Below are 27398 nucleotides of genomic sequence, written 5' to 3'. Positions count from 1 at the left end.
GACCTCACCTGTCCTGTGCTTGGACACCACAGGTTGACTCACTCTAGGGTTTAGCCAGAAAAGCTTGGGGTCTTACCAGGATGCCGCAGAGGCTGCCAGGTTCAAGTCATAGAGGAACTGAGCAGACGCGTGTTATGTTTACGGATGATAGGAATTACACAGGCTGCTCATATTTCTTTTTTTTTTTTCTTTTTGAAACAGAGTCTCGCTCTGTTGCCCAGGCTGGAGTGCAGTGGCGCGATCTCGGCTCACTGCAAGCTCCGCCTCCCGGGTTTACGCCATTCTCCTGCCTCAGCCTTCTGAGTAGCTGGGACTACAGGCGCCCGCCACCTCGCCCGGCTAATTTTTTGCATTTTTAGTAGAGATGGGGTTTCACCATGTTAGCCAGGATGGTCTCAATCTCCTGACCTCGTGATCCACCCGCCTCGGCCTCTCAAAGTGCTGGGATTACAGGCGTGAGTCACTGCGCCTGGCCAGCTGCTCATATTTCTAAAGCAGGAGTTTTCAAACTTTTTTAGTGGCAGAACTCTTTTGTCAAATGGAGTCTTACCCAGGGTCAGAGTCTAGCCACCAGAGTGAAGCTGCCGTGTCTGCAGGCTCCTCTATGGGAGAGGCTGCTGCTCTGTAAAACATGGCTGGGCGGGCTGTGGGGGGCCATTTTCTGGGCCACATGAACGAATTCGAGTTGGGGACGGCCCCGCCCCAGTGAGGAGGCTGAAGAAATGGGCCTGATTTGGTGCGGGACAGCCCCTGAAGACTGTGTGGCTCCTGGCCTCTGACGCAGATGGGAGCCTCAGCACTGGGGTCTAGGGCAGCACCCAGGGCATCCTTGCCACATGGGGCTGCTGTTGGTGCCTGGGCATCAGCAACTCAGGCTGGAATGACTGGAGAAGGCAGAAGGAACCCCCGAGGCCAGGCCACTGGCTGGGCAGCTGGTAAGCCGAGGTGGCCCTAGGGCCTGCTGGGGCTGGGAGTGGCAAGCCATACCGGAGGCACCAGCCAGGCCCACAGGACATGGGAGGCAAGAGCTGTGAGGCCTGGTCAGAGCAGGTGGAGTGCTAGTGTGAAGACGGCAGGGACAGACCACCCAAGCCATCAGCTGAGGACCAAGGCAGGCCAGCAGGGTAACACTGTTGAGGAGACCCCAGCCCGAGCCTGAGGAGGCTGGAGGTGCCATGCGGCTCCTGCGTGTGCCTGGTGTCTTGCCCACGCTCACTGCTTTCTTGGTCAGGGCAGTCCTAGCTGCAGCCTCTCATCACATCCTCATCTCTCATCTGTCTGACGTTGCCGCCTCCCTGTCCACCCCCAGGGCTAGGTGAGAGCAGCTACTCAGTCCTGGCCACTGTCCCCTCCCCTCTGCAGGATGACATGCACAGGGTCATTGACCGGCAGCTGATGGACACCCACCTGAAGGAACGGAGCCAGCCGGCTGCTGCCCTCTGCAGGGGCCACAGCGCTGGGCGGGGGGATGAGCCCAGCATCGCTGAAGGCAAACGACTCTTCTCATTCTTCAGGAAAATTTAAGTTGGGAGGAGTGAGGCCACCAAAGATGGGTGGACTGGAGGCAGCTGGAAAGGCAGTGCTGGCGAGGCCTCCCCTGCAGCTCGCACCTCAGCAGCTGCCCTACCCCTCATGCTGGGGCCCCATGGGTCTGGGAGGGCCTGCTCCCTTTCATTGGTGAGAATGGAGACCTAGAGGTGAGGGCCTGCCTCGGCCACTGAAGGCTTCCCTCGGCCCACCACCTGGCCAAGCCCACGCCTGGGCTTCTCCAGAATCCCCTGCTTGAGCAGGGTTAGGCCACCTCCCAGAGGGGCCCCTTGGTGTTGGGCTTTGCAGCTCACTCCTAACAGATCGCAGCCCACCCCCAGGCACTGCTGCCTCCTCGATTTTAGCAAATGGGGAACAGAAGGAATGGAGGCCGTTCTCTGCATGCCTCAGGAGGCCCGAGCCCCGGGGACCTAGTCCTGTTGGGGCAGTGGGCCAGGCCTAAGCCTCCATTCCTTCCCCAGCCCCTGGCCCAGGGTCGAAGGGGAGATGGCAGCCCCTCCCCTGCGTGCATGCACCTCGGCTGGCAGGAGGCCAAGCCTCTGGCCGCAAGGTCTAAGAGTTGGCGCTTACCCAAGCTCAGCTGAGGCCACCCGAGCCCCAGGGAGGAAGAAGGTCCTGTCCCCCGGTCGCCACTGCTGTCCCTCCCAGCCTCCAGTCTCTGCCCCTTAGCAGGGCCGGGCCAGGCGGAATGTTGTCACCAGTCATCTGCAGGCTTTAGCCATCCAGCCCTTTCCCCTGGCTCAGGGCTGGGGCTGGATGGGGTCTCCTCCTCCCACAGTTCCCTCCTCCACTCCTCACATACGTATCTTTTTGGCCCAGCCAAACAAGCCCAGGCCACAGAATGGCACCAGAGGGGTCTGGTCAGCCACCCCACCTTGAGGACAGCACAGGCACCACAGGGTGGAGGAGACGGGGAAGCTGCTGGAAGCCTCCAGATGCCTGCTGGCCTGCAGGAGAAACCTGTAGCAGCTGCTGCTCCTGCCTCTGCAGCCGCCCCACCTCCTCCACCCAGGCCCCAACTCAGAGGCTCCTCGGCGGGCCAGCCCTCAGCTGCTCACAACTGATTCAGTCTCCCTCCCTCACATGGGGAAAGCACAGCAGGGATGCGCGGCAAGAATGTACCAGTAGATGTGTACATACCACAGTGCTGTAATTTTGTATGTAGCAATCATGTAAATACATGTATGGATTTTATAATATACATATATAAAAATTATAAAGGCATATTTTTAGAAAAACAGCACACCACTGCTTCTTTTGAAAATAGTCCGAATAAGAATAAAACGAATTTCTACAGAGCTTTCTGCCTCGCTCTCTGGGTATTTGCGGGGGCGGGTTTGGTCTGAATGCCACTGACACATCAGACTCACCACTGGCTGCTGCTGGAGAGGTAGCAAGAGTGGTTCCCCTGCACCTCGGCCACCGCAGGTGCTGGTACTTAACCAAGGGATTTGGCCAGGAAGGGCATCCTGCCCTGCCCCTCCCGCCTGGCACTGCCCCCTGCCAGTGCTGCAGCGTGCCATCCGCAAGGCAGGCCTGCCAGCGCTGCTTCCCAGGTCAGCAGGGCCCTAAAGCTTCGCAGAAACTTCAAGCCAGAAAGAAACCACTCCAGGCAGAGGCTTCCCCTGCATCCTTCCGGCCATGTGGAGGAGAAACATGGAGCTTCCCCTGGCATCTTACCACATGTGCTCCCAGTCCCACTAGGGGGAAACGCAACCCTGGACCACCTGTTCATGGAGAAAATGGACCTGGCTTCTGGAAGCGTCCCAGGGCCTCGACAGGCTCCTGTGCAAGGCTTAGGCCAAGAACAGGGACGAGCTGGACACAGTGAGTGGGAAGAAGCCATGCCCACTCAGCACATCGCAGGAGGGAGAGCAAACAGATCCTGGAAGAAAATTTGGCAGCTTGAACCTTTATTTTTAGTATTTTTTTAAAAAGCATAATTAGAAACTTTCAATACAGAAATACTCCTAGCAAACCATTTTAAAGTGGTGTTTGTTTGACAGGAATTTCACATCAGGTCCACTAGGACATCGGTCCAGCCCTGAGTCCCCACCCCCACCCCATAACCCCCATTCATGCGTGTAACAGTGGGACAGGCACACTGTCATGACCAAAATCACCCCAACACCTGGGGCTGATGTCCAGCTGCCAGAAGCCATGGGGGCTTCTAGCCTGGGCTGGAAGCTCCCAGGGAGCCCCCCCCCGCCTTATTGCGTGAATTTGCAAGCACACCCTTGCTGGCCTCACCTGATCGCTCAGAGGCCAGCATGCTCCCCACCCAACGGCACAGGAGCCCCAAGCACCGTGCATCCTCACAGAACCAGGACAGTCCCAAGGACAGAGAGAGACCCTGCTTCTGCTCCTGCCGCCCCCACCGACCAGATGAGGCTGCCTGCTGGTCAGCCCTGCAGCCCCCTCCACAGCACCTTCCTTCCCAGGCCCACGGGGCTCCCCCACCCCATCCTGTGGCTCCAAAGCGAAGGCCTGTCCCAGAACCACCGGCCTTTGGCAGTTTGGGCAAGTGGAGAGACGGGTGAGAAGAAACCCCGTTTTTATTGATTAAAAAATCCATCCACAGTGCTAACACGGAAACTGCAGTGTGATCTGTGATGTGATTGTCCAATCAGGGCTCTCCCTGGAAATCGCCTAGGAAAGGAAATCTAAGGAAACACATCCTGGTGTTGAACTCAGTTCTTCCCAGGTCACTTGATCCCTGTAGTGGGAGGGGAATGAGGTGTCTGGGCTGGGGGCTGGGGGCAGGGGAGCAGTCATCAAGCGCAGATGATCGACCCTGGTTTTTCTCCAGGGGACTGGGGCGTGTCAAAACTGGCCGCCCCAGCCATTCCTTCCCACCCACCAGGAAATCCTCTTGCTACCTTTGTCCTGACAAAGGTTAGGACAGTGACCAAGGCCTGTCCACAGTCCCAGCCCAGAGGCCCCAGGCATGCACTCCCCACAGGTGCCTGAGGCTGCAGCATAGACTCCTGACCTCCAGTGGGAGGCAACTCGGACAAGGGTGGGAGGCCCCTTCTCCGTTCCCACCAAGAAAAGCCAAAGAGCCCAGCCCCACAATGGCAGGAAGCCATTCATTTTTTTCTAAAAACAGTGGACACAAAGTGGGGTGGCCTCAACTTTTGCTGCTGTGCCAATCAAACCTCAGGGAGAGAAAGTAATTGTGAGGAATTTAATTCACTTGATTTGGCTTCATTTTCTTGATCCGTTAAAATAATGCTCCCATAGCCCCTCTGCCAGCCCCATCTCTGCATGAACCTACCCCGACCTTTCTGTTGGAACTGAAAACTGTTGATGGAAATGAGAAGCCATGGCTCCCCTGGGTTTGGAGCTCAGAGGCATCTAGAAGGCAGGACAAGAAATCTGCTGGCCAAAGGGCAACACTGGCCACCTCTGTGGAACTGCAGGGCCTGCGTCGAGACCGGGTTCCCCAGCTCCCAGAATGGCTGTGGGCACAGAACAAGGAGGGCAGGGAGCTGGCGCAGGCCCCGGAGAAGGGGCAAGACCCTGCGTGCCGGGGACAGAAGCTGACAGCCTGTCGGAGAGAATGAGCAACGTGGAGCCCACTCCACTGGCACAGGCTGGCCGAAGACGCAGCTAGAACGTGACACCGTCTCCACAGGACGCTGCTTGCAGTAAGATGGGCTGGGGAGGGGCGCGGGGAAGAGTCCGTTGCAGCAGGGCTGGCACCAAGGAGGCAAAAGCCAGAGCAGGACGTGGTGTGCGGCCGGATAGAGCAATATACACTATGTACAGACTGTGCGAATCAGTCCGCTCGGCGGGCAGCGTCCTCGCCAGGTCCAGGCGCCTTGGCCGGGGAGAAGGGGGCACCAATAGGGAAGGGCGGGCTGGTCCAACACCTTCTTGGCACTCGAGGAGGGCGGGGGAGGAAGTGCCGATGGCACCTCCCGATACAAAAACATGGAGAGAATTCTTTAAATAACGGCACGAAACTGAGACTGTCCCCCGAGGAACCTCCACGGGCCTCGGGCTGGGGGAGGGAGCGCAGTGCAGTCTCTGCAGTGGACTGGGCGCCCTTAGCAGCAGCGTTTCTTTCGTTTACTATTCTTCGTGAGCTTCACCACATCGTTCTGTTGTTGCTGCTGCTGTTTTGCCAGGTTGTCTTTCTTTGCTCGGAGGACCAGCTCCGTGATGCAGTTGAACATCTGTGGAGAGGAGAGGGGAAGGGCCAGCCTCAGACCTGGCCAGGAGGCCCCTGCTGGCCTGCACGGCCGCCTCCCCGCCTTCCGGGGCCAGCTGTTTCTACCTGGGTCTTTCTACCTGGAATTTTTGGCATGTATGTCTCCAAAGCCTATTCCAGAAGGAGGTGGTGAATTATTTTATTTAAAGATCAAAAAGGAACAGCATTGCTAAAACCCCACCTCTACAAAAAAATACAAAAATTAGCCGGGAGTGGTGGTGCACACTGTAGTCCCAGCTACTTGAGAGGCTGAGGTGGAAGATCACTTGAGCCCAGGAGATCAAGACTACAGTGGGCTGTGAACACATCACTGTACCCCAACCTGGATGGCAGTTAGGACACTGACTCAACAAATCAGTAAGTCTGAAAAAAGGAACACCATCAGAGGCCCGTGAGCTGTGTGGACTTGGGGAAGTCAGACTCACAGGGGTTTTCCAGTCCTTCTTTTATATAGAGAGACCAACCCCTTTCCTTCAGCTGGAATCTTTTTTTTTTTTTTTGAGACAGAGTCTCGCTCTGTCGCCCAGGCTGGAGTGCAATAGCGCAATCTTGGCTCACTGCAAACTCCGCCTCCCTGGTTCACACCATTCTTCTGCCTCAGCCTCCCGAGTAGCTGGGACTACAGATGCCCGGCTAATTTTTTTGTATTTTTAGTAGACACGGGGTTTCACTGTGTTAGCCAGGATGGCCTTGATCTCCTGACCTCGTGATCCACCCACCTAGGCCTCCCAAAGTACTGGGACTACAGGCGTGCACCACCACGCCTGGCCCAGCTGGAGTCTTATGACACGACAGATGAAAGTGCTCCTGCTGTTCATGGACATAGGTGACCCGCGGTCTGCCCGCTCCACGCCACCTCATGGCATGAGTGAAGTCACCGCCCAAGGTCATACCAGCCTTGCCCACAGGGCCAGGTGGATAGGCCAGCATCAGGACACCGGCCTGACTTACAAAGGAGCCTGTGCTCCCTGCCACTGTGTGGTCCATTTGCCCTGAAGCAGTGGGATCCTCAACTTCCCACAGGCCTCCGGGCTCCACACACCACACGGTGGCCGACGAGGCAGAGGACTGGAGTGGAGGCTGTGCTTGCCTCTGCTGTGGGACAGAGGCTCACTCAGTCTCTGACTAGCTGGGTGGTGGTCCTTGAGTGACTTCAACACTTGGAGCCTCAGTTTCCCTATTTGAAATGTGGGAATAATTGTACCTACCTCAGAGGACTGTTGTGCTATCAACTAAGATCGTTAAAGGGCCTGGCACACAGTAGGCACTCAATAAATGGCAGTTTCTATGACATTTTCTGTCGGTCATTTAGATGCCTCAAGCAGGTCGGCAGCAGGGAGAAGACAGTCGCAGGTGTGTGGCAGAGCCAGTGGCCCAGGGCCTCACCTCTTCCACGTTGACATTCTCCTTGGCGCTGGTCTCAAACAACTGGATGCCCATCTGCCCGGCAAATTTGTAGGCGTCTTCCGTCTCCACCACCTTCCGCTCAGGGTCGTCATTCTTATTACCCACTTCAAAGCAAGGCAGAGTCAGTGCAGCCCTGAGGGGCGGAGCCGGCTGCCCCTCTCCCCCACCCCACCCTCACCCCGGCCCTGGGTGCAGCCTCACCTAATATTCGGCACACATCATCACAGTTCTGGTTGATTTCGTGAAGCCACCGCTTGACGTTGACGAATGACTCGGCACTGGTGACGTCGTAAACCACAATGACCCCGTGGGTCCCCCGGTAATACCTGCAGGGCCAGAGTGTGCAGCAGCATGTCAACCCCGGCAGGAGTCGCCTCCTTGCCAGAACCCGCCTGCCCCCGTTAGGGCAGTGACCGGAAAAGGTGAGGGACTCTCACTCGGCCTTGGCAGACGCCCAAGCCACGCCAGGCCAGCAGGAGGGGCCACTGCGGCAGCACTAGCTCCCCCTGCCTCCCTGGAGCACCAGGAGGGCGGGAGGACCAGCCCCTGGGCAGCAGAGCAGGTCTGAGGAGTCCCCTCGTGCTGCTGAGAGTCTGCTACGGGCTTGAAACATCTTTGAAGTTCTTGCTTTATTTTGGGAACTCAGGCAGTTTTTGTATTTGACATCATGTTATCACGGTCTTTGAACATTCAAAAAAAATCTTTTCTCCTCAAACCTGTTTTAGAGGAACGCCTTTCCAAGAAGCCACACCATCATGACGCCCTGGCAAAGTCTGTGTCCCTCCCCTGGGGCAGGTAGGCCCCTCCCTTCCTGCTACTCTTGGCTCATCTGTGCAGGTGGCAGGAAAAGCGTGGAAGCCACACAAGCATCCAGGGATGGCTAGGGAGAGGTGTCCAGCAAAGCCATCACCCAAACATGCAGAGCCCAGGGTTAGCCAGGAGGACCAGAAGGAAGGGGACGCCCAATTCTCCTCTCCAGACCCCAGGGCCCCATTCATCCCAAGGGCGCAGGAGGACATCAATCCCCGGGGGAGGAGGGGACCACAGCCTCCACCCCTCCACTTCCCCAGAGCTGTCACAGAGCCAGAGGCCAGGCAGCAGCCCCGCCCCGCACTGTGCAATCAGCCAGAGCTGTCCCTCTGTCCCCTCTCCCCAAAGCCACAGGGACCTCCACCCCAGGGCTCCTCAGGACACCACACAGACAAACCATGAGTGGACAGGCTGCTTCCTCCAGGCCTTCTGGCTGCCACCTGCCCCAGCCCTAATTACCTCCACCCCCATGAGGTTCATGGGGCCAGCCCAAGCCCCAGTTCAGGAACAGCCCAAGTCAGCACAGGCTGAGCAAGAATGAGGTGGCCAGGCTGGTGGCTGCGGCTCCGCTCCTGTCCTCCTGCCCATCAGCTCTCCAGCCAATGCTTCACATCTGAGGCCTGATCCAAGGACAAAAGCCCACCCCTGGCTCCATCTCTGAAAGGCTAGAGGGCGCCTGCATTCACCCTGCCACACCTCGCAGCTTCAACAATTACGGCGCGCAGGTGGCTGGTCCTTAGCTGGGGCGGTCACGAGGGAGAAAGGAGCTAAGCATTCCCCCAAGGGCGGGGAGCAGTAAACAGTCGGTATCAGTTCTTCAGCATCATCAATATGCCTGCAAGGACAATCTGTGGTCCCAGACAGAGGTGGTGGAAGGAAACCCAGAGGCAGCTTGGGGGCAGCCCTGAGCATCTTCCCTGAGGCTGTGGAGCTGGAGGAGCTCATGCCCAGGCCTGGGGCAAAGCCCAACCTGCCCCTGCCCCTGCCCCTGCCCCATCCTTGCTCCACCCTCAACACGACCGCTGGGATCTCTTCCCAGGGCTTCATTGTGCCCACAGTTTTGCTTCCAGGGCAGCATCGCTCCTTGGCTTTGGGGTAGCTGTCTTGGCACTGAGCCCAAGAACTAGCTCTGGCCTTGGCAGCTGCTGCTGAGAGCGCCGGGTCAGCACACAGCACGGCGTGTCAGACGCCTTCCAGAGTGAGGGCGCGCCAGAGCCACAGGAACAGGCGACTGTCCCCTCAGCAGAGGAAGCGCAAGGAGTGGATGGCTCTGCAGACTCTCCTTTGCTGAAGATGATCAGAGATGCCAAGAAACGCCTACAACCATGGCCCCGGCAGAGAGTCCCCGCGGCTCCCTGGGCGCCTCCACCTCATCTGGGGCCCAGGACAGGGGCCTTAGTAAAAGCAGAGAATTTGTCTGGGGATGAAGTCGGGCTCAGAGCTCTGGCTAGGAGGAACCAGAGCACCGAGGCTTCCCATGGCCACCAGGAATCGCCTTCACTCATGGGGACTCTGCTCTAGGCCAGGCACAGAGCTGGGGGCTTGGGATCCATGACCTTATTAATCTCCGCAGCCACCTGATCCAGCAGACCTCAGGTTGGCCATGTGACCAGCGAGGACGTAAGGCTGAGTGCGGCGGCCAGCTGGAAGTCCTGGCGCTCAGGGCTGACTCCCAGGCCCAATGCCAGGGCCTTGCCTTCCCTGTCACTTCTCCCCTCACCTCCACCCCACCCGCACCTCTCAGGGCCGGCAAACCTCAGCTTCTGAGAGCAAGAACTCAAGAGGGGGTGACCACAGGGCTCTTTCTCGCCAGGCTAACAGGATGCGGTTTCGGTTTCTCTTTGAATGCCCTGCATTGGAAAAAGTCACGCTACTGCATCCTGACTGCCCCATTCCTGAAAACTCCTCATCTCCCCAAAACTCCTTCCTTCTTTGCCAGTGACCATTAAAGGGCGTCGAGACTTCCACAGGCCCCTCAGTGCGCCCTGCTGGGCCTCCTGCCTCATGAGGGCCCGAGCGGGACTCCAAGATGGAGCTACCTCTCTGCTTCCCCAGACAGGTGGGACTTCATCTGGGGCCCAGCAGCTGCCCACAGGCTGCCCCTTCCCAAGACCCCTGGGAAAAACCCATGTTGCTCCCAAGAAGCCGAGTGACTCCTCCCCGCCTCCCCACAGATGGAGGAACCAGTTCACCCTCTTCGCGCCCTGCCCAGCCTGGAAAGCAGCTGACTGCGTAGTGGCAGGGAGGGGCTGTGGCTCCTCCTGCTGAAAGAGCCTCGGACCCCCCAGGCCCCCCTGCCCTGCCCAGGGGTTCATTCCTCATGGCCACGGGCCTCCAAACCTCTGCTGCCCTGACCTCCACCTGGTTTGAGGGCACAGGATGGGGCGGGAAAGCAGGGGTACCACCTGCCCAGCTGGTGCAGAGCCTCGGCAGCCTCAGGGCCAACCCTGAGTGCCCCCAACCCCCGCCCCCCGAGTTAGGAGGCTTCTTCCTCCCTGGGCCTGTTTTCCTGTCCATAAAATGGAGATAGTCACAGGTCTCTGTACCGGGATTAACCGAAATGAAGCAGCTGAAATCCTAGCGACAGGCCCAACCCAGAGCAAGGATGCGAGAGGTCGGCACCCAGACCAGCCCTGGCCAGAGCATGAGGGCTTGTCTCGCCTGGGTCTGCGCTGCCCAAAGCACTGATGCCAGCCCTGCCCCAGCGTCCTCTGCAGGTTCTCACTGGCAGCTGCCAAGACAGGCAGGCCACAGAGCCCTCGCCCACCGGACTCATCAATAGTCAACACACAGCACCACGCCCGGGCGACCCCAGGACTGGGAGCTCCCAGGGATTCGGGGCATCATGGGCCGCAGCACAAATGCGCTCAGCATAGGGTGACCCCAGTGACAAGCCCTCCGCCTTGACTCCAGCCCCAGGAGCTGCTTGCCCAGTGCACCTGTCCCTCCTCCAGCAGCCCTGCTCTCCCCCACACTCCCAGCCACCCATGGGGGTGCTGCACCCCACACTTCCCACCCTCGGGAGATGCCGAGGGGTACAGGGTGGGCAGCCAGCCTGGGGAGTACCCAGCTTTCATGCTGTGGGGAGGGAGGGGACCGCTGGCCGGGACTTCCTCATTCACCTTCCTGAGGTCACTTCCAGAGGAGCTGCTCGAGAGAGCCGAGGAGGTGTCTGTGGAGCCAGACAGCCACCCCTCACTCTTCACAGGCTACTGTGTGGAGCACAGGCTCGACCACTGGGAGGGACCCCTCCAGGGCACCCTCTGTCAAATGGGATGACAGCAGCACCAAGCACACAGAGCTGCCAGACACCAAACCCCGGCCACACACGCTGACGGCTGCGGCAGGGCACCCGGCACCCTCCACATGGAAGCCAGTCCCAGAGGCAGTCCCTCCAGGAAATGAGCGCAGAGAGCTTCGGCAACTTGCCTAAGGACACACAGTCCAACAGCTCCAAATCGGTCCCTTCAGACCCCGCTCTTTCCCAAAACCTGCTCCACTAACAACCCAATAACCAGGAGCTGCTCCGAAGGACACTGCCGGTCTGCGCTGGAGCCCAGCTTCCCCTGGCCTGTAGCTTAGCCACAACAGCGGGCAACTGGTGGGTGGCCGGATTTCCCAGGAACAGCTTCAAGGGGAGGGAGGGCCTGCTGACATGCACCAGTGTTCCTCTCTGGACAGCATCACCTCCAAGCCATCAGGGTGGGTGACGGGAGCCTGCACAGGCCAACTCCAGCTGCCATAACTGACACCTACCAAGAGGAACTGTCAGTGACTAAGTCCTGGGCGGGCAGGGCACTTTGCAACCCCCTAGTGAGGCAAACGCTATTCTGCTCCCTCTGTAAGGTGACGGCGCAGTGGGCTGGAGGGTCAGCTGACTCTCCAAGGAGACAGAACATGGCCACTGTCCGGCCATCCGGCCAGACTCCAGCCAGGGTGCTCAGCGACTCCCCCTACAGCATTCCCCTCACACCTTCAGGACCGGGAAGGGCGCAACCAAACGCCATCTACTACAGCCAACAACAGGCTGACTTCCCGACAGCCTCAGGGACCCTCAGTGACATTTCCACCATGCAGGCACCAGTCACTCAACCGTGTCCACAGGTCAGTGATCTGGATTGGGTGGGAGGGGGCGGGCACAGGTCAGTGGTGCGGGTTGAGTGGGAGTGGGCGGCCACAGGTCAGTGGTGCAGGTTGGGTGGGAGTGGGCAGGCACAGGTCAGTGGCGTGGGTTGGGTGGGAGTGGCACGGGTTCGGTGGGAGGGGGCGGGCACAGGTCTGGCGTGGGTTGGGTGGGAGGGGGCGGGCACTGACCAGTGGGTCAGTGATGCGGGTTGGATGGGAGTGGGCGGGCACAGGTCAGTGGCGCGGGTGGGGTGGAGTGGGCGGGCACAGGTCAGTGGCGCGGGTGGGGTGGGAGTGGGCGGGCACAGGTCAGTGGTGCGGGTGGGGTGGGAGTGGGCGGGCACAGGTCAGTGATGCAGGTTGGGTGGGAGGGGGCGGGCACAGGTCAGTGGCGCGGGTGGGGTGGAGTGGGCGGGCACAGGTCAGTGGCGCGGGTTGAGTGGGAGTGGGCGGCCACAGGTCAGTGGTGCAGGTTGGGTAGGAGTGGGCAGGCACAGGTCAGTGGCGTGGGTTGGGTGGGAGTGGCGCGGGTTTGGTGGGAGGGGGCGGGCACAGGTCAGTGGCGTGGGTTGGGTGGGAGGGGTCGGGCACTGGTCAGTGATGCGGTTGGGTGGGAGGGGGCGGGCACAGGTCAGTGATGCAGGTTGGGTGGGAGTGGGCGGGCACAGGTCAGTGGCGCGGGTGGGGTGGGAGTGGGCGGGCACAGGTCAGTGGCGCGGGTGGGGTGGGAGTGGGCGGGCACAGGTCAGTGATACGTGTTGGGTGGGAGGGGGCGGGCACACGTCAGTGGCGCGGGTTGGGTGGGACTGGGCGGGCGGACTCACGTGGAGGTGATGGTGCGGAAGCGCTCCTGCCCCGCTGTGTCCCAGATCTGCAGCTTCACCTTCTCCCCATTGATCTCCACGGTCCGGATCTTGAAATCCACTCCGATCGTGGTGATGTAGCTGCCTGCACACACAGGGCAGTTAACCAGGCCCGACGAGGTATCCTCCCAGGCCCCGAGCCCCACACTGCACACAATGCACCCCCAGGCTCCCCCACTCTCCCGACTCATTACATGTGCCTGGCACATTCTAGGTCCCAGGGACACAGCCCTGAACATCCTTGTTCACAAGGTCCCTCCACACACAAGTGAAGGAGGGAGACAGGATGCAAGGAAACAAACAAAAGGGACAATTTCCAAGAGTGAATAGTGACACATAGGAAATAACATGGGATGGGACTGGTGGGAGCGGGACAGGCTCCTTTAGAGTGGCTAGGTGGGGACACACCAGCTGTGTCTGAGAATGGTAGAACTACGGGCACTCTGGGTTTTTCTTTTCAATTCAAAAAAATTTTAGGGCCCTCAAAATTCACTTCAAAACACACAAATAGGTCATGAGCTGCAGTCCGAAAACCACTGCTCTAGGCAGGGGAGATAGTAGCAAAAACAGCCGTGGGTGGGGGGTGGTCACGTAAGCGCAAGCCCACGGCCCAAGGCAGGCAGAACGTGGCGAGGCCAGATCTTGGACCGGTGTGCCACTTCCAAGAACATGGACTTTCTCTCATGTGTGCTGGGGAGGCACCAAACGGTTTTGATCAGGGGCATGAGCTCCTGCATTTTAAATGGCTCTCTTGCAGCATCTGTGGGAAACATGGTTTTTTTTGGGGGGTGGGGACAGCATCTCATTCTGTCACCCAGGCTGGAGTGAAGTGGGATTGCACCCTTAGCCCTCCCCAGGGTCTGATGATCCTCCCACCTCAGCCTGCCGAGTAGCTGGGGTTACAGGCACACGCCACCACGCCCAGCTAATTTTTGTATTTTTAGTAGAGGTGGGGTTTCACCATGTTGCCCAGGCTGGTCTCGAACTCCTGACCTCAAGTGATCCACCTGTCTCAGCCTCTCAAAGTGCTGGGATTACAGGCACAAGCCACTGCGCCTGGTCTGAAAGATGGATTTGAGGAGAATTTCTAGCTGGTGTAATTGTCCAGTCCAGTCTTCCAAAGCCTGACACTAGGAAGAGCACAGCTTATCACTCCATTTGGGGCTTACACTGTAACAGTGCAGGAGACACACACACACACACACACACAATTATGTGAAATGTGGCAAGGGCGTAGGAAAGGTCAAATTCCAAGGTGGGGTGGGGAACAAGGCAGGCTTCAGGGAGGACGTCACATCTGGGCCTAGCTTAAAGGAACAGGTGGCCGGGCGCGGTGGCTCAAGCCTGTAATCCCAGCACTTTGGGAGGCCGAGACGGGCGGATCACGAGGTCAGGAGATCGAGACCATCCTGGTTAACATGGTGAAACCCCGTCTCTACTAAAAAATACAAAAAAACAAGCCGGGCGCAGTGATGGGCGCCTGTAGTCCCAGCAACTCGGGAGGCTGAGGCAGGAGAATGGCTTAAACCCAGGAGGCGGAGCTTGCAGCGAGCTGAGATCCGGCCACAGCACTCCAGCCTGGGCGGCAGAGCGAGACTCCGTCTCAAAAAAAAAAAAAAAAAAAAAAAAAAAAAAAAAGGAACAGGTAAGACTTCAAAGGCTGAGATTAGGTGGGGGAACCACATCCCACTCAAAAGCAAATAGCTGAGGACAACATGCAACCAGAACACATTCAGAAAACCAGCTGGCACCCGGGCTCTTCCAGCCAGGGGAACGCCAAGGAGTGCGGCCCACCGCCTAGCACAGTTAGGCTCTCCAGAAACAGCTGGTGGCTAACGAACCAGCAAGCCAAAGAACAAAAGAATGACCAGGGGGTAGGAGGAAGCCAGAAAGGTGAACTGAAAACAGACTACGAGCACAGTGGTCCTCAGTGGTTCTCAGCCGGAATGACTGTCCCTCCAAAGGACACTCAGCAATGTTTGGAGGCATTTTTAGTTGTCATAGCAGGAGGAGGGGAAGTGTTGCTGGCATTTAGTGGGTGGAGGCCAAGGATGCTGCTCAATATCCTTCAACACGCAGGATAGCCCCACAACAAAAATCACAGGGCCCAGGCCGGGTGCGGTGGCTCACGCCTGTAATCCGAGCACTTTGGGAGGCCGAGGCAGGCGGATCACGAGGTCAGGAGATCGAGACCATCCTGGCTAACACGGTGAAACCCCGTCTCTACTAAAAATACAAAAAATTAGCCAGGCGTGGTGGCAGGCGCCTATAGTCCCAGCTACTCGGGAGGCTGAGGCAGGAGAATGGCGTCAACCTGGGAGGCGGAGCTTGCAGTGAGCCGAGATCACGCCACTGTACTCTAGCCTGGGCAACAGAGCCAGACTCCGTCTCAAAAAAAAATCACAGTGCCCAAAGAGTCAACAGTGTCCAAGTGAAGAAATTTTACTGTAAACTCTGTGCAGGTAAGAGGGGCCACTGAAGTTTTTAAACAGAGAAAAGACCCTGCCAGACACACACATGAGCTATTCAGGGTGGGTAGGGGTTGCCGTAATGCTTCCAGGTAGAACCAACGGTAAACTGAGATGCTGGTAGTAGAAATGGAAAGATGGGAAGAGATTGCAACAATGAGTAGTCCAAGCATTGAACGCTGATTGGGATGGGGAGGGAGGGGGCCATTACGGAGGAAAATGAACATTTTTCAACACAATTAGAGGCTGTTAATCAGCTATCATTCTTGAACAGAAGGTTAACAGCCAGTTGCAACAAATAGCTGGTATTTATTGAACACTTAGTCCAAGGCACTGCAACCTGTACTATCTCAGGTAATCCTATAACAACCCCATGGGGAAAGGCCCATTATGATTTCTACTTTACACATGAACTGGCTCAAGGTCACACAGAGAAGCCATCTCCTTCCAACACCGCACCAACAGTGAGACTGCAGGGCCGGTATCAAGGAAACAAAGGCGGCAAAACCCACTTCTCCACCAAGACAGACAGCTATGGAATCACTTTTTTTTTTTTTTTCTTTTTTTTTTTTATACGGAGTCTCGCTCTGTCGCCAGGCTGGAATGCTGTGACACGATCTCGGCTCACTGCAACCTCCGACTCCCTGGTTCAAGAGATTCTCCTGCCTCAGCCTCCCGAGCAGCTGGGACTACAGGCACGCACCACCACGCCCGGCTAATTTTTCTTTTTTTATTTTTAGTAAAGACAGAGTTTCACCATATTGGCCAGGATGGTCTCAATCTCCTGACCTCGTGATCCACCCGGCTCAGGCTCCCAAAGTGCTGGGATTATAGGCGTGAGCCACCGCGCCCGGCCAATGGAATCACTTTCTAAAGGCAGCCCAGCCATATCAGAGGGAATTCTCCACAAGATAATCAGAGATGCCAACTCCACCCAAAGGTTCATCTGTAATGAACCTGATTTTTTTGTTTGTTTTTTGAGATGGAGTCTCCCTCTGTCACTCAGGTTGGAGTGCAGTGGCACAATCTCAGCTCACTGCAACCTCCCCCTCCCAGGTTCAAGCAACTCCCCTGCCTCAGCCTCCCGAGTCGCTATGATTACAGGCCTGCACCACCACGCCCAGCTAATTTTTGTATTTTTAGTAGAGATGGGGTTTCACCATGTTGGTCAGGCTGGTCTCGAACTCCTGACCTCATGATCCACCCGCCTCGGCCTCCCAAAGTGCTGGGATTACAGGCGTGAGCCACCGCGCCCAGCTGAACCTGATATATTTCACAAACAAAAATGTGTTCAATCTTACCAGTGATTCGGGAAATACAAATATAAACAAGTTAGCCCTTTTTGCCTATCAGCTCAGCAAGAATGAAGACAGCTACTAAGATCCAGCATTGATCAGGGTTGACAAGGGGCACTTTCCACCCTTCGGTGGGACTGTGGATTAAATGACTTCAGCTTCTTTGAAAAGCAGTTTGGCAGTACCTGTGAAAATTCTCAGTGCATACACCCTGTAAGCCAGTAACCCCACTTCTACAGAAGTGCACAATAAATATCAGCCAGGCGCAGTGGCTCACGCCTGTAATCCCAGCACTTTGGGAGGCCGAGGTGGGTGGATCACCTGAGGTCAGGCATTCGAGACCAGCCTGACCAACATGGTGAAATCCCATCTCTATTAAAAATACAAAAATTAGCCAGGCATGGTGGCGGGCACCTGTAGTCCCAACTACTCGGGAGGCTGAGACAGGAGAACTGTTCGAACCCAGGAGGCGGAGGTTGCAGTGAGCTGAAATCGCACCATTGCACTCCAGCCTGGGTGACAGAGCGTGACTCCATCTCAGAAAAAAAAAAAAAAAAGAATAAGTATCGCCTATATCCCAAGTAGCTAACCATCGCTGAAAACACAACCAGAAGCCAGGCACGAAGTAAGAGCAGCGTCAGTGCACCATGTGGTGCATCGAAGCACAGAAAGCCCCACCACACTCGAATGAGCCACAAAGGCTACATGTGGAGCGCAGACAGAAATCGGAAAGACACACGCTGACCACAGGCTGCCAGGGAGGCACAGGGGGCAGGAGCAGGGACTGTATCCTGGGTGGCACCATAGATGCTGTTATGGGAATCTTCCTGTTTGGACCCTGGGTGGGAAAATCATGGCCCAGCCAAAGGGTTTTGGTGAGCAGGTGCATTCGACAGACCACAGAGGCTTCTGACGGAAGTGCCGCAAGGTCCTAAGCCCCTCCATCTTCTTCCCTCCTCTGGCAACCAGAATGAGACAGTTCCCAACATTAGGCAGAGGCAACTGTGTTCCAGTGCCAGGGAGGGGATGTCAACAAACAAACAAAAACGACACCCCAGCAGCACTGCAGGGGAGGACTCACCTGAGAAAGTGTTGTCTGCAAAACGCAACAGTAAACTACTCTTGCCCACACCTGCAAGAGAGAAAGCACTGTGATGAGGGGGGCAGGTGGGTCCCCTCCCTCCAGCCCCGGCCCTTCTTCCGGGAGAGGATGCCTCAGTACCAATTCTTATTTTTTTTTTTTTTTTTTTTTTTTTGAGGCGGAGTCTCGCTCTGTCGCCCGGACTGGAGTGCAGTGGCCAGATCTCAGCTCACTGCAAGCTCCGCCTCCCGGGTTTACGCCATTCTCCTGCCTCAGCCTCCCGAGTAGCTGGGACTACAGGCGCCCGCCACCTCGCCCGGCTAGTTTTTTTGTATTTTTAGTAGAGACGGGGTTTCACCGTGTTAGCTAGGATGGTCTCAATCTCCTGACCTCGTGATCCGCCCGTCTCGGCCTCCCAAAGTGCTGGGATTACAGGCTTGAGCCACCGCGCCCGGCCTTTTTTATTTTGAGATAGAGTCTTGCTCTGTCGCCCAGGCTGGAGTGCAGTGGCCGGATCTCAGCTCACTGCAAGCTCCGCCTCCCGGGTATACGTCATTCTCCTGCCTCAGCCTCCCGAGTAGCTGGGACTACAGGCGCCCGCCACCTCGCCCGGCTAGTTTTTTGTATTTTTTAGTAGAGACCTCAGTACCAATTCTTAAGAAGCTTAGTGGGACCCAGCTCACTTCTCAATGCTCTTTCCACCTCCCTGAGCGGCCGCACACCAAGAACATCTCTTCCACTGGATCCCTGACCTTTTCCTTCGTCCTTGTGTAAGACAAGCTGTTCCCAAATCCCCTGAGGGAGAAATGAGAAAGGGACTGGTGCCCAGGTCCTGGGCTGAGGGCTGGCCCAAAGGGAGATGCCAGACGACAAAGCAGAATGAAGGTCAACCACACGAAACAGCCCCCAAGTCCGTCTACAACACAGTCCCTAGAAAAGTGCACAGCATGTTACGGCACATCAGTTAGGGAGCCGCCCAAAATGCAGAGCTGTGGAGCATGAAAGCACCCTTGAGATCATCAGGGCTAGCTTGCAGGTGAGGAAACCAAGGCCCACATAGCTAGAACTTAATGGCCACCATCTTTCTGGCTGATGTCCCCACCGCCAGGGCTGGGGTGAGAGCTGGTGGAGTGGAGGGTCTGCCTTATATCCATCAGCGCAGCAGCCCACATGTGCTCAGACCATGCACCAGCCACAGCAGCTCCTGGCTACTTAGAGCACAAACAGATACACATCTGGCCTCCCCCACTTTTTTTTGTAAAGAAATGGGGTTTCATTCAGTCACTCAGGCTGGAGTGCGATGGTGCAATCATGTCTCCGTGCAGCCTCCAACTCCTAGGCTCAAGTGATCCTCCAGCCTCAGCCTCCCGAGTAGCTGGGACCACATGTGCACACCACCATGCCCAGCTAATTTTTTTTATTTTTAGTAGGGGCAGAGTCTTGCTATGTTGCCCAGGCTTATTTTTTTTTTAACTTTTGTAGAGACGAGGTCTTGCTATGTTGCCCAAGTTGGTCTCAAACTTCTGGCCTCAAGCAACCCTCTCGCCTGGGCCTCCTGAAGTGCTGGGATTACAGGCATGAGCCATGGTGCCCAGACCTCTCCCCTTGACTTCAACTCACAGTGCTTTCAGCCTGCCAAGTGCACCTGTTCCGTGTCCTCCTATCCTGTTCCCAATCTTCAATACCCCTGAGGCCAGCCAGGTTAACTGACCACAGAGAATTCACAGGCATCGGGCTGTGTGTGTGGTGAGCCCTTGGATGCCTCTTTGGTGATAATTCTGGCCACATCTCTTGAGATGAGGAAGCCCAGGCCCAGAGTGGCCAGCCTAAGTGCCTCTGCAAGCAGCCGGAAAGCTGAGATCCGCATCCAGGCCAGATTCCTCCAGAGTAGTAACACTCCTCCCAGCACACACTGCTGGGAGCCTTGCATCTGATTCAGGAGGGGGGAAAATGACCTGCGGGGGCTCCTACATCTCACTCCTGTTAGATTTTTTTTTTTTTTTTTTTTTTTTTTTTTTTGAGACGGAGTCTTGCTCTGTCGCCGGTCTGGAGTGCAGTGGCCGGATGTCAGCTCACTGCAAGCTCCGCCTCCCGGGTTTACGCCATTCTCCTGCCTCAGCCTCCGGAGTAGCTGGGACTACAGGCGCCCGCCACCTCGCCCGGCTAGTTTTTTTGTATTTTTAGTAGAGACGGGGTTTCACCGTGTTAGCCAGGATGGTCTCGATCTCCTGACCTCGTGATCCGCCCGTCTCGGCCTCCCAAAGTGCTGAGATTACAGGCTTGAGCCACCACGCCCGGCCTCCTATTAGATTTTTAATGAAAATGCCATAACAGCTATGAACCCCCCTGACACAAAGTGCAGATTTGAGCCGAGGTGTCTATTCGTGGGAGAAGCCCACAGCATTTTTTTTTTTTTTTTTTCTTTGAGAGACAGGGTCTTACTCTGTTTCTCAGGCTGGAGTGCAGTTGTGTGATCATAATTCACTCTAACCTTGAAATCCCCAAGTACCTAGGACTACAGGCATGCGCCACCACACGCAACAAACTTTTTAAAAACTTTTTGTAGAGATGGCCTCTCACTACGTTGCCCAGGCTGGTCTCAAACTCCTGGCCTCAAGCAATCTGCCTGCTTCCGCCTCCCAAGGTGCTGGGCCAACAGGCCTGAGCCACTGCATTTGGCCCCACAACTTTTAATAGATTCTCAAGAAGGGCACTGCCTCCACCCCCACTCTGCCAAGTAATCAAAGTGGCAAACCACTGTTGCAGCTGTATTTCCCTAAGCCTAACCCCAGCGTCCTCTCTGGGAAATCCTCTAAAGATCCCTTTCTGGGAGCTTCTCCTGGTGAGGGAGCTGCCCCGAGATGCCCAGAAGAACTTGTTTCACTGAGTAAGCCTGAGTCTTACTTTCCTAAAGACAGGCCAGGGTGAGGCTCTCCTGGGCAGGCAGACGCTGCTCAGCCCCGGGCCTGCAGCACTCATGCTCAGGGCCACTTCCTCCTTGCTCCGCCATGAGGCTTCCTGCTGAGCCCAAGGAGAGCCCGAGTCCCCGGCTGGGTCCTTCACGGCACTGTGCCCAACACCAGCACCCCACTGGCCTCGCCGCCTCCTCTGCTTCCTCCTGGAGCCTTCTGGGTCCAGCTTACTCAGCTAAAAGCTTGAATCTGAGAGTTTCTCTAGGACAGAGCCCTCTCCTCACCCGCCCTGTGCATTCACAGTGCTGTGAGCCAGGCCCAGCACTTAGGAGGTGCCAACCAAACACTGCTTAATGAACTTCTGCCTAAACAAACGCCCGCCACACTGATAGCTCTGCTATCTAGCGCTACCACTGCAACACAGCAGGCGCCTAAGCAGGGGTTTCCAAACTTCTGCAGGGCAGCAGAATCCTTTTCTTCATCCAAGCTTTACCCAAATCCCATGTCTAAAACAGCTCTCTCTGCAATGACACAGCAGTATCCCCTCCAGCTTGGCCTCTCCAGGTCCCCACACGCTGTCCCCAGGTGTCTCAGCAGGGCAGTTAAAAGCCACCAGGCTGGCCAGGTGCAGTGGCTCACGCCTGTAATCCCAGCACTTTGGGAGGCCGAGGTGGGCCGATCACGAGGTCAAGAGATCGAGACCATCCTGGCCAACATGGTGAACACCCCATCTCTACTAATAATACAAAAATTAGCCGGGCGTGGTGGCATGCACCTGTAGTCCCAGCTACTCGGGAGGCTGAGGCAGGAGAATTGCTTGAACCCAGGAGGCGGAGGTTGCAGTGAGCCGAGATAGCGCCACTGCACTCCAGACTGGTGTCAGAGTGAGACTCTGTCTCAAAAAAAAAAAGAAAAAAAATTGGGAGGCCGAGGCAGGCAGATCACGAGGTCAGGAGTTCCAGACCAGCCTGACTAATATGATGAAACTCCATCACTACTAAAAATACAAAAATTAGCCAGGTGTGGTGGCGCACGCCTGTAATCCCAGCTACTCGGGAGGCTGACGCAGGAGAACTGCTTGAATCCAGGAGGAGGAGGTGTCAGGGAACTGAGATCATGCCACTGCACTCCAGTATGGGCAACAGAGCCAGACTCCATCTCAAAAAAAAAAAGCCACTAGGCTGCAGAAAGACCACAACCATCACCACATTATCTGCTGCTTTGGACCTGACATCAACCTCTCACACTGCTCTCCCTTTGAGAGGAACAGAAACCCATCCCAAGAAATGCTACCTCCTAAATATTCCTGAAAGAGGCTTTCTCAGAAATACAAGCTGCAGCCATTACCCCACACCACCAGTGTCAGGGCAGAGGCAGAGGGCACCTGTCAACCTTCACCATAGCCACCACGAGACTACCCAAGGGCCACATCAGTGTGACCCCAACCAGTCCAGCCTGTCATTCTTTTTCTTTTTCTTTCTTTTTTTTTTGAGATGGAGTCTCACTCTGTCGCCCAGGCTGGAGTGCAGTGGCGCGATCTTGGCTGCAACCTCTACCTCCCAGATTCAAGCGATTCTCCTGCCTCAGCCTCCCGAGTAGCTGGGATTCCACGCACCCGCCATCACGCCCAGCTAATTTTTTGTATTGTTAGTAGAGACAGGGTTTCACCACGTTGGCCAAGCTGGTCTCGAGCTCCTGACCTCAAGTAATCTGCCTGCCTCGGCCTCCCAAAGTGCTGGGATTACAGAAGCGAGCCACTGCGCCCAGTCTTTTACCCCTGGCTGCTGTCTGGTCCCCACCACGCAAGCCACACACACGTCTTCCCTTCCCCCTGCTCCTGCATGGGTTCTGGCCCCTCACTCCTGTCGGCTTCAGTTCCACCTCTTGAAGAGCCCTAGACCTTTCAGTGAAGTGTTCTTTATTTTTTTTGAAACAGGGACTTGCTCTGTTGCTCAGGCTAAAGTGCAGCAGCATGATCACAGCTCACTGCAGTCTCAACCTCCCAGACTCAAGAGATCCTCCCACCTCAGCCTCCCAAGTAGCTGAGACCACAGGCGTGCATCACCATGCCCTGCTAATTTTCTTATTTTTTGTTGAGATAAGGCCTCCCTGTGTTGCCCAGGCTGGTCTCAGACTCCTGGCCTCAAGCGATCCTCCACGTTGGCCTCCCAAAGTGCTGGGATAGGCCGGGCGCGGTGGCTCAAGCCTGTAATCCCAGCACTTTGGGAGGCCGAGACGGGTGGATCACAAGGTCAGGAGATTGAGACCATCCTGGCTAACCCGGTGAAACCCCGTCTCTGCTAAAAAATACAAAAAACTAGCCAGGCAAGGGGGCGGGCGCCTGTAGTCCCAGCTACTCGGGAGGCTGAGGCAGGAGAATGGCGTAAACCCGGGAGGCGGAGCTTGCAGTGAGCTGAGACCCGGCCACTGCACTCCAGCCTGGGCCACAGAGCGAGACTCCGACTCAAAAAAGAAAAAAAAAAAAAAGTGCTGGGATTACAGGTGTGAACCACGGTGCCTGGACTTTTTTTTTTTTTTTTTTTTGAGACAGTGTCTCACTCTGTCACCCAGGCTGGAGTGCAGCTGTGTGATCCTAACTCCCTGTAACTTTGAACTCCTGGGTTAAAACAATCTTCCTGTCTCAGCCTCCCATGTAGCTGGGACTATAGACATGCACCACCATGCCCAACTGATTTTTTTTTTTTTTTTTAAGAGATGGGGTCTCATGCCGGGCACGGTGGCTCAAGCCTGTAATCCCAGCACTTTGGGAGGCCGAGACGGGCAGATCACGAGGTCAGGAGATCGAGACCATCCTGGCTAACACGGTGAAACCCCGTCTCTACTAAAAAATACAAAAAAACTAGCCGGGCGAGGTGGCGGGCACCTGTAGTCCCAGCTACTCGGGAGGCTGAGGCAGGAGAATGGCGTAAACCCGGGAGGCAGAGCTTGTAGTGAGCTGAGATCCCGCCACTGCACTCCAGCCTGGGCCACAGAGCGAGACTCCGTCTCAAAAAAAAAAAGATGGGGTCTCACTATCACTATGTTGCTCTCACTATGGTCTTGAGTTCAAGAGTTCCTCCCACCTCATCCTCCCAAAGCACTGGGATGAGCTACTGTCCCCAGCCATGTTCTCAATTTTAATCCTGCCTCAGCAACTACCTCACTGTATAACCTCACACAAGTCACACCCTCTCTCTGAGCCTCAGTTTACTCATCTGTCAAGTGAAGGGCTAACTCCATCTCCTAATGAGGATGGCTGGCCTGAGGGATGCAGACGAAATGCTGTTACAAATCAAAGCCAGTGTCACAGAGTGTAAGGCAAAGTATAGAAAATACAGAACTGGCCGGGCGCAGTGGCTCACGTCTGTAATCCCAGCACTTTGGGAGGCTGAGGCAGGCGGATCACGAGGTCAGGAGATCGAGACTATCCTGGCTAACACGATGAAACCCGGTCTCTACTAAACACAAGAATTTAGCTGGGCGTGGTGGCGGGCGCCTGTAGACCCAGCTACTCGGGAGGCTGAGGCAGGAGAACAGTGTGAACCCAGGAGGCACAGCCGGCAGTGAGGTCGCACCACTGTACTCTAGCCTGGGTGACAAAGCGAGACTCCGTCTCAAAAAAAAAAAGAAAAGTAAAGAAAATACAGAACCTCCGGCATAATGAAGGGATGCAGAGGTCGAGGGAATCCATTGCAGAAGCACCCACAATGTGCAGAGTGGGCAGAACTCTAGATTTATGAAGAAACCAGCATTCATGGAGGGCCTATTGTTTGCCAGCCCTGACACAAGCTGCTCGCACATGTATTAGCACTGAGGTGCAGTAGCTCCCAGCTTTGCCCCTGCTGAGTTGTGTGATTTGGGGCAAGTAAGTCACCTCCTCTGAGCCTCAGTTTCCTTTTTTTAAAGAGAGAGTTTCATTTTTGTCGCCCAGGCTGGAGTACAATGGTACGATCTTGGTTCACTGCAACTTCCGTCTACCAGGTTCAAGTGACTCTCCCGCCTCAGTCTCCCAAGTAGCTGGGATTACAGGCACATTCCACCATGCCCCACTACTTTTGTATTTTTGGTAGAGACGAGGTTTCATCATGTTGCCCAAGTTGGTCTCAAACTCCTGACTTCAGGTGATCCGCCGGCCTCAGCCTCCCAAAGTGCTGGGATTACAGGTGTGAACCACCATGCTGGGCCTTAAGCCTTAGTTTCCTTATTTGACAAACCACACAGGCCGCGGGTGAGAATAAGCGTCTGTGAAATCGTTCGATATATCTTAAGGAGGCATTCACAGAAGGAGCCCAGTTCAGGAGTGTGTGATGTCAGTCTCTGTGCTCAGCTGCCAAACCTTAGTCTGGACTTCCATGGCTACCATCTCCCAGCTTTGAGTATCTCAATGTCGGGAGAAATCAAAGAGCACAGTGTCTATCTCCACTGCACAACCTACGCTACATGGCTGACCTAGGAGCTAGACCACATCAGTCTTGACCCAAGGAGTCTTCTCCCACACCTGACTTTGGAGAGAAAAATCCATTCCTCACAAAAAAAGTACTGTGAGAAAGCGGGCCAGACCCATCCCCTGGGCTTTATAGAGGAGAAGAGCCAAAAAGCTGCATCTTCCTGCTGAGTTTAGGCTTTTCACAGTTGGGTATCAACGCAGAGGTCCAAGACGTCTTGCAGAGGGATAAAGGCTCCTGACCACGGCGGGCTGACTGTCACTCCAAAAAGACAGAAATGGCCCCAGTGCCAGTCCCTCAGAACCCAGGCCAGGGCTGTAAGGAAATCATGTAAAGGAAGAAGCCTCAAGACCCTGAAGAATGCCAAAGGCCATCTCCAAGAGAACATTCCACAGTTTGCCTGGTTTCCTTTCATTCAAACCATAACCAATCAGTCCTCCACCTTTCTACCTCTTTCCCCAACCTCAGTTAATCTTCTATCTCCCTGGTTAGCCCCCAACTTTCCCCCTTACCTCTCCCCTCCTCCAGCAACCACGGAAACCTCAGTCATCCTTCACCTGATCCAAACCACCAACCACATCTCCATCCAGCTTTGCAAGTGAGGCCAAAACCACCCACTTCCCTGACCCTGCTCTGACATTGCTATCCAACACTCCTACATCCCAAGTCTCACTGCTCACTTGATTTGATCCCCTTTCCTTAACAGTCCATGGGCTCTACCATGAGCCTGGCCTCTGCTTCCAATCACAAGACATCCTCCCCACCCTCAGCTCAGGTCTGGTCTACAAACTGAGCATGCTCCCACGACTCTTTCATGAACATCGTATAACCCCAGCATCTCAGCTTCTTTCCCATAAACCTTCTGGGGCCTGCCTCCCTGACCTCTTGGTCACTCCATAAACCTGCTCACCTGCCACACTCCAAACAGCTCTAAAACCCTCCATATTTTCCCAGTAACCAGTCTACCTTTTCAAAGCACACTTAATATTCATTCATTCATTCTGCAAATATGTCTTAAGCACTTACTGGGTGCCAGGCACTGTTCTAGGCACTGGAGCTAGAGCAGTGATCAGGGCTAGGAGCCCTCAAGCAGTGTGTGAGTGTGTGTGTGTATGTGTGTGTCCAAAGCACTTTTATAATTTTGGCTGTTCCATCCCCAGGACCCCTCTGTATATAGTAGTGTAACAGCAAACAGAGACAACTCACTATGTGCCAGGAGCTGTGCGCCACACTGCACAATCTCACTTAATACCTCAACTCCATAAGGCAGATCCAACTATCATTCCATTTTGCAGATGAGGAAACTGAACCATGCAGAGATATGATAATTCAGCGGGAATGTGCCAGGCCCTGTGCAAAGCCCTTTATCCGACTTACCTCATTTAAAACTCACGGCAATCCCATGAGGCAGGTTCTGAGAACGTCCTCATTTTAGACGGGAAGAAACTGACGCTTACAAAGGATACTGATGATAATGACAATTGTGAACATTTACTTAGAGCTTACTTTACCGAGTAGGGCGCTAAGCACTTTTCCTACTTTATCCCATCGAATCCTCACACCACCCAGCAAGGCACGTCCCCACTTCTCAGATGAGGGAACTGAGGCTCAGGACGGCGAAGCAACTTGCCCAAGGTCAGCGCGCGGCAGGTGGTAGTCCTGAGACTCGAACCCAGGTCTCTCCAACTCCAGCGATCGCGCGACTTGACCAAGGTCACACGTGAGGCACGGGCAGGCGCGATGACTGGACCCGGCGCGCTCGGCCCCTCCGCCCCTCCGCCCCAACCTCCCCTCGGCGCTGCCCGGAGCCCCTCGGCGCACCCTTGGGGCCCAGACCGCCGGGCTGCCCCGCCCGCCCACCCCGCGCGGGCGGGCACCTCCCCGCCCGCCCGCCACCCCGAGGCCCCCGCGGGCCGCGCCCGGCAGGGCCCGCGCCGCCTCCGGCCGCTGCGGCCCTCACCGCTGTCGCCGATGATGAGCAGCTTGAAGAGGTGGTCGTAGTCCCGGGCCATGGCGGGCGGGGGCGGTGCGCGCGGGCGGGCGGGGTCGGTACTGGCCTCGCGATCCGCAGCTCCCTCCGGGCTGCTCCGGCAGCGGCGGATCCACTTCCCGAACAAACAGCCGGAACTGACAGAAACACCTCCCTCCGCTCCCCCTCCTCCTCCTCCTCAGCAGCCGCCGCTGCTACCACCACCTCCCTCCTTCCCGCCCCGCCCCACCACTGCGCA

General features: G+C 56.1%; 2 protein-coding genes across 8 annotated transcripts in view; one reads left to right on the top strand and one right to left on the bottom strand.

The window, feature by feature from the left end:
• The window catches only part of BICDL1 (BICD family like cargo adaptor 1), a 114016-nt gene extending 111169 nt beyond the window's left edge, over nt 1–2847 (top strand). For all 6 annotated transcript variants that reach the window (XR_004439547.1, XR_004439546.1, XM_033220406.1 and 3 more), the window contains one exon: nt 1363–2847. Coding sequence is in view for 4 of the 6 variants with exons in the window: in XM_033220406.1 (XP_033076297.1) it covers nt 1363–1524 (162 nt within the window). In the remaining 2 variants the exon portion in view is untranslated. The remainder of the gene's footprint in view (nt 1–1362) is intronic.
• Nucleotides 2848–3444: 597 nt separating this feature from the next.
• On the bottom strand, nt 3445–27374 carry RAB35 (RAB35, member RAS oncogene family). 2 transcript variants are annotated; one of them, XM_033220409.1, is made up of 6 exons: nt 27131–27374; nt 17814–17864; nt 12931–13054; nt 7373–7497; nt 7151–7275; nt 3445–5729 (listed from the first exon to the last, which is right to left on the bottom strand). In XM_033220409.1, the coding sequence occupies exons 1-6, from the start codon at nt 27180–27182 to the stop codon at nt 5601–5603; spliced, it is 606 nt and encodes a 201-aa protein (XP_033076300.1). In that variant the 5' UTR covers nt 27183–27374; the 3' UTR covers nt 3445–5600. The 2 variants fall into 2 exon arrangements, with proteins under 2 accessions (XP_033076300.1, XP_033076301.1); XM_033220410.1 differs by lacking the exon at nt 7151–7275 and having other exon boundaries at nt 5626–5729.
• Between the last annotated feature and the right edge of the window lie 24 nt (nt 27375–27398).

The sequence above is a fragment of the Trachypithecus francoisi genome, unplaced genomic scaffold, assembly GCF_009764315.1.
Source record: "Trachypithecus francoisi isolate TF-2019V2 unplaced genomic scaffold, Tfra_2.0 Lachesis_group11, whole genome shotgun sequence".
Lineage (NCBI taxonomy): Eukaryota > Metazoa > Chordata > Mammalia > Primates > Cercopithecidae > Trachypithecus > Trachypithecus francoisi.
This window is presented reverse-complemented; position numbering and strand designations above follow the sequence as displayed.

What these genes read in the sequence shown, in the direction of transcription:
- RAB35 (XM_033220409.1), bottom strand. Translation starts at nt 27,182, where the DNA reads ATGGCCCGGGACTACGACCACCTCTTCAAGCTGCTCATCATCGGCGAC. An exon ending in GCTCATCATCGGCGACAGCG is followed by an intron (nt 17,865 to 27,130) that starts GTGAGGGCCGCA and finishes TCTCTCTTGCAG; the next exon opens with GTGTGGGCAAGAGTAGTTTA. An exon ending in AGAATGTCAACGTGGAAGAG is followed by an intron (nt 5,730 to 7,150) that starts GTGAGGCCCTGG and finishes TCCTCTCCACAG; the next exon opens with ATGTTCAACTGCATCACGGA.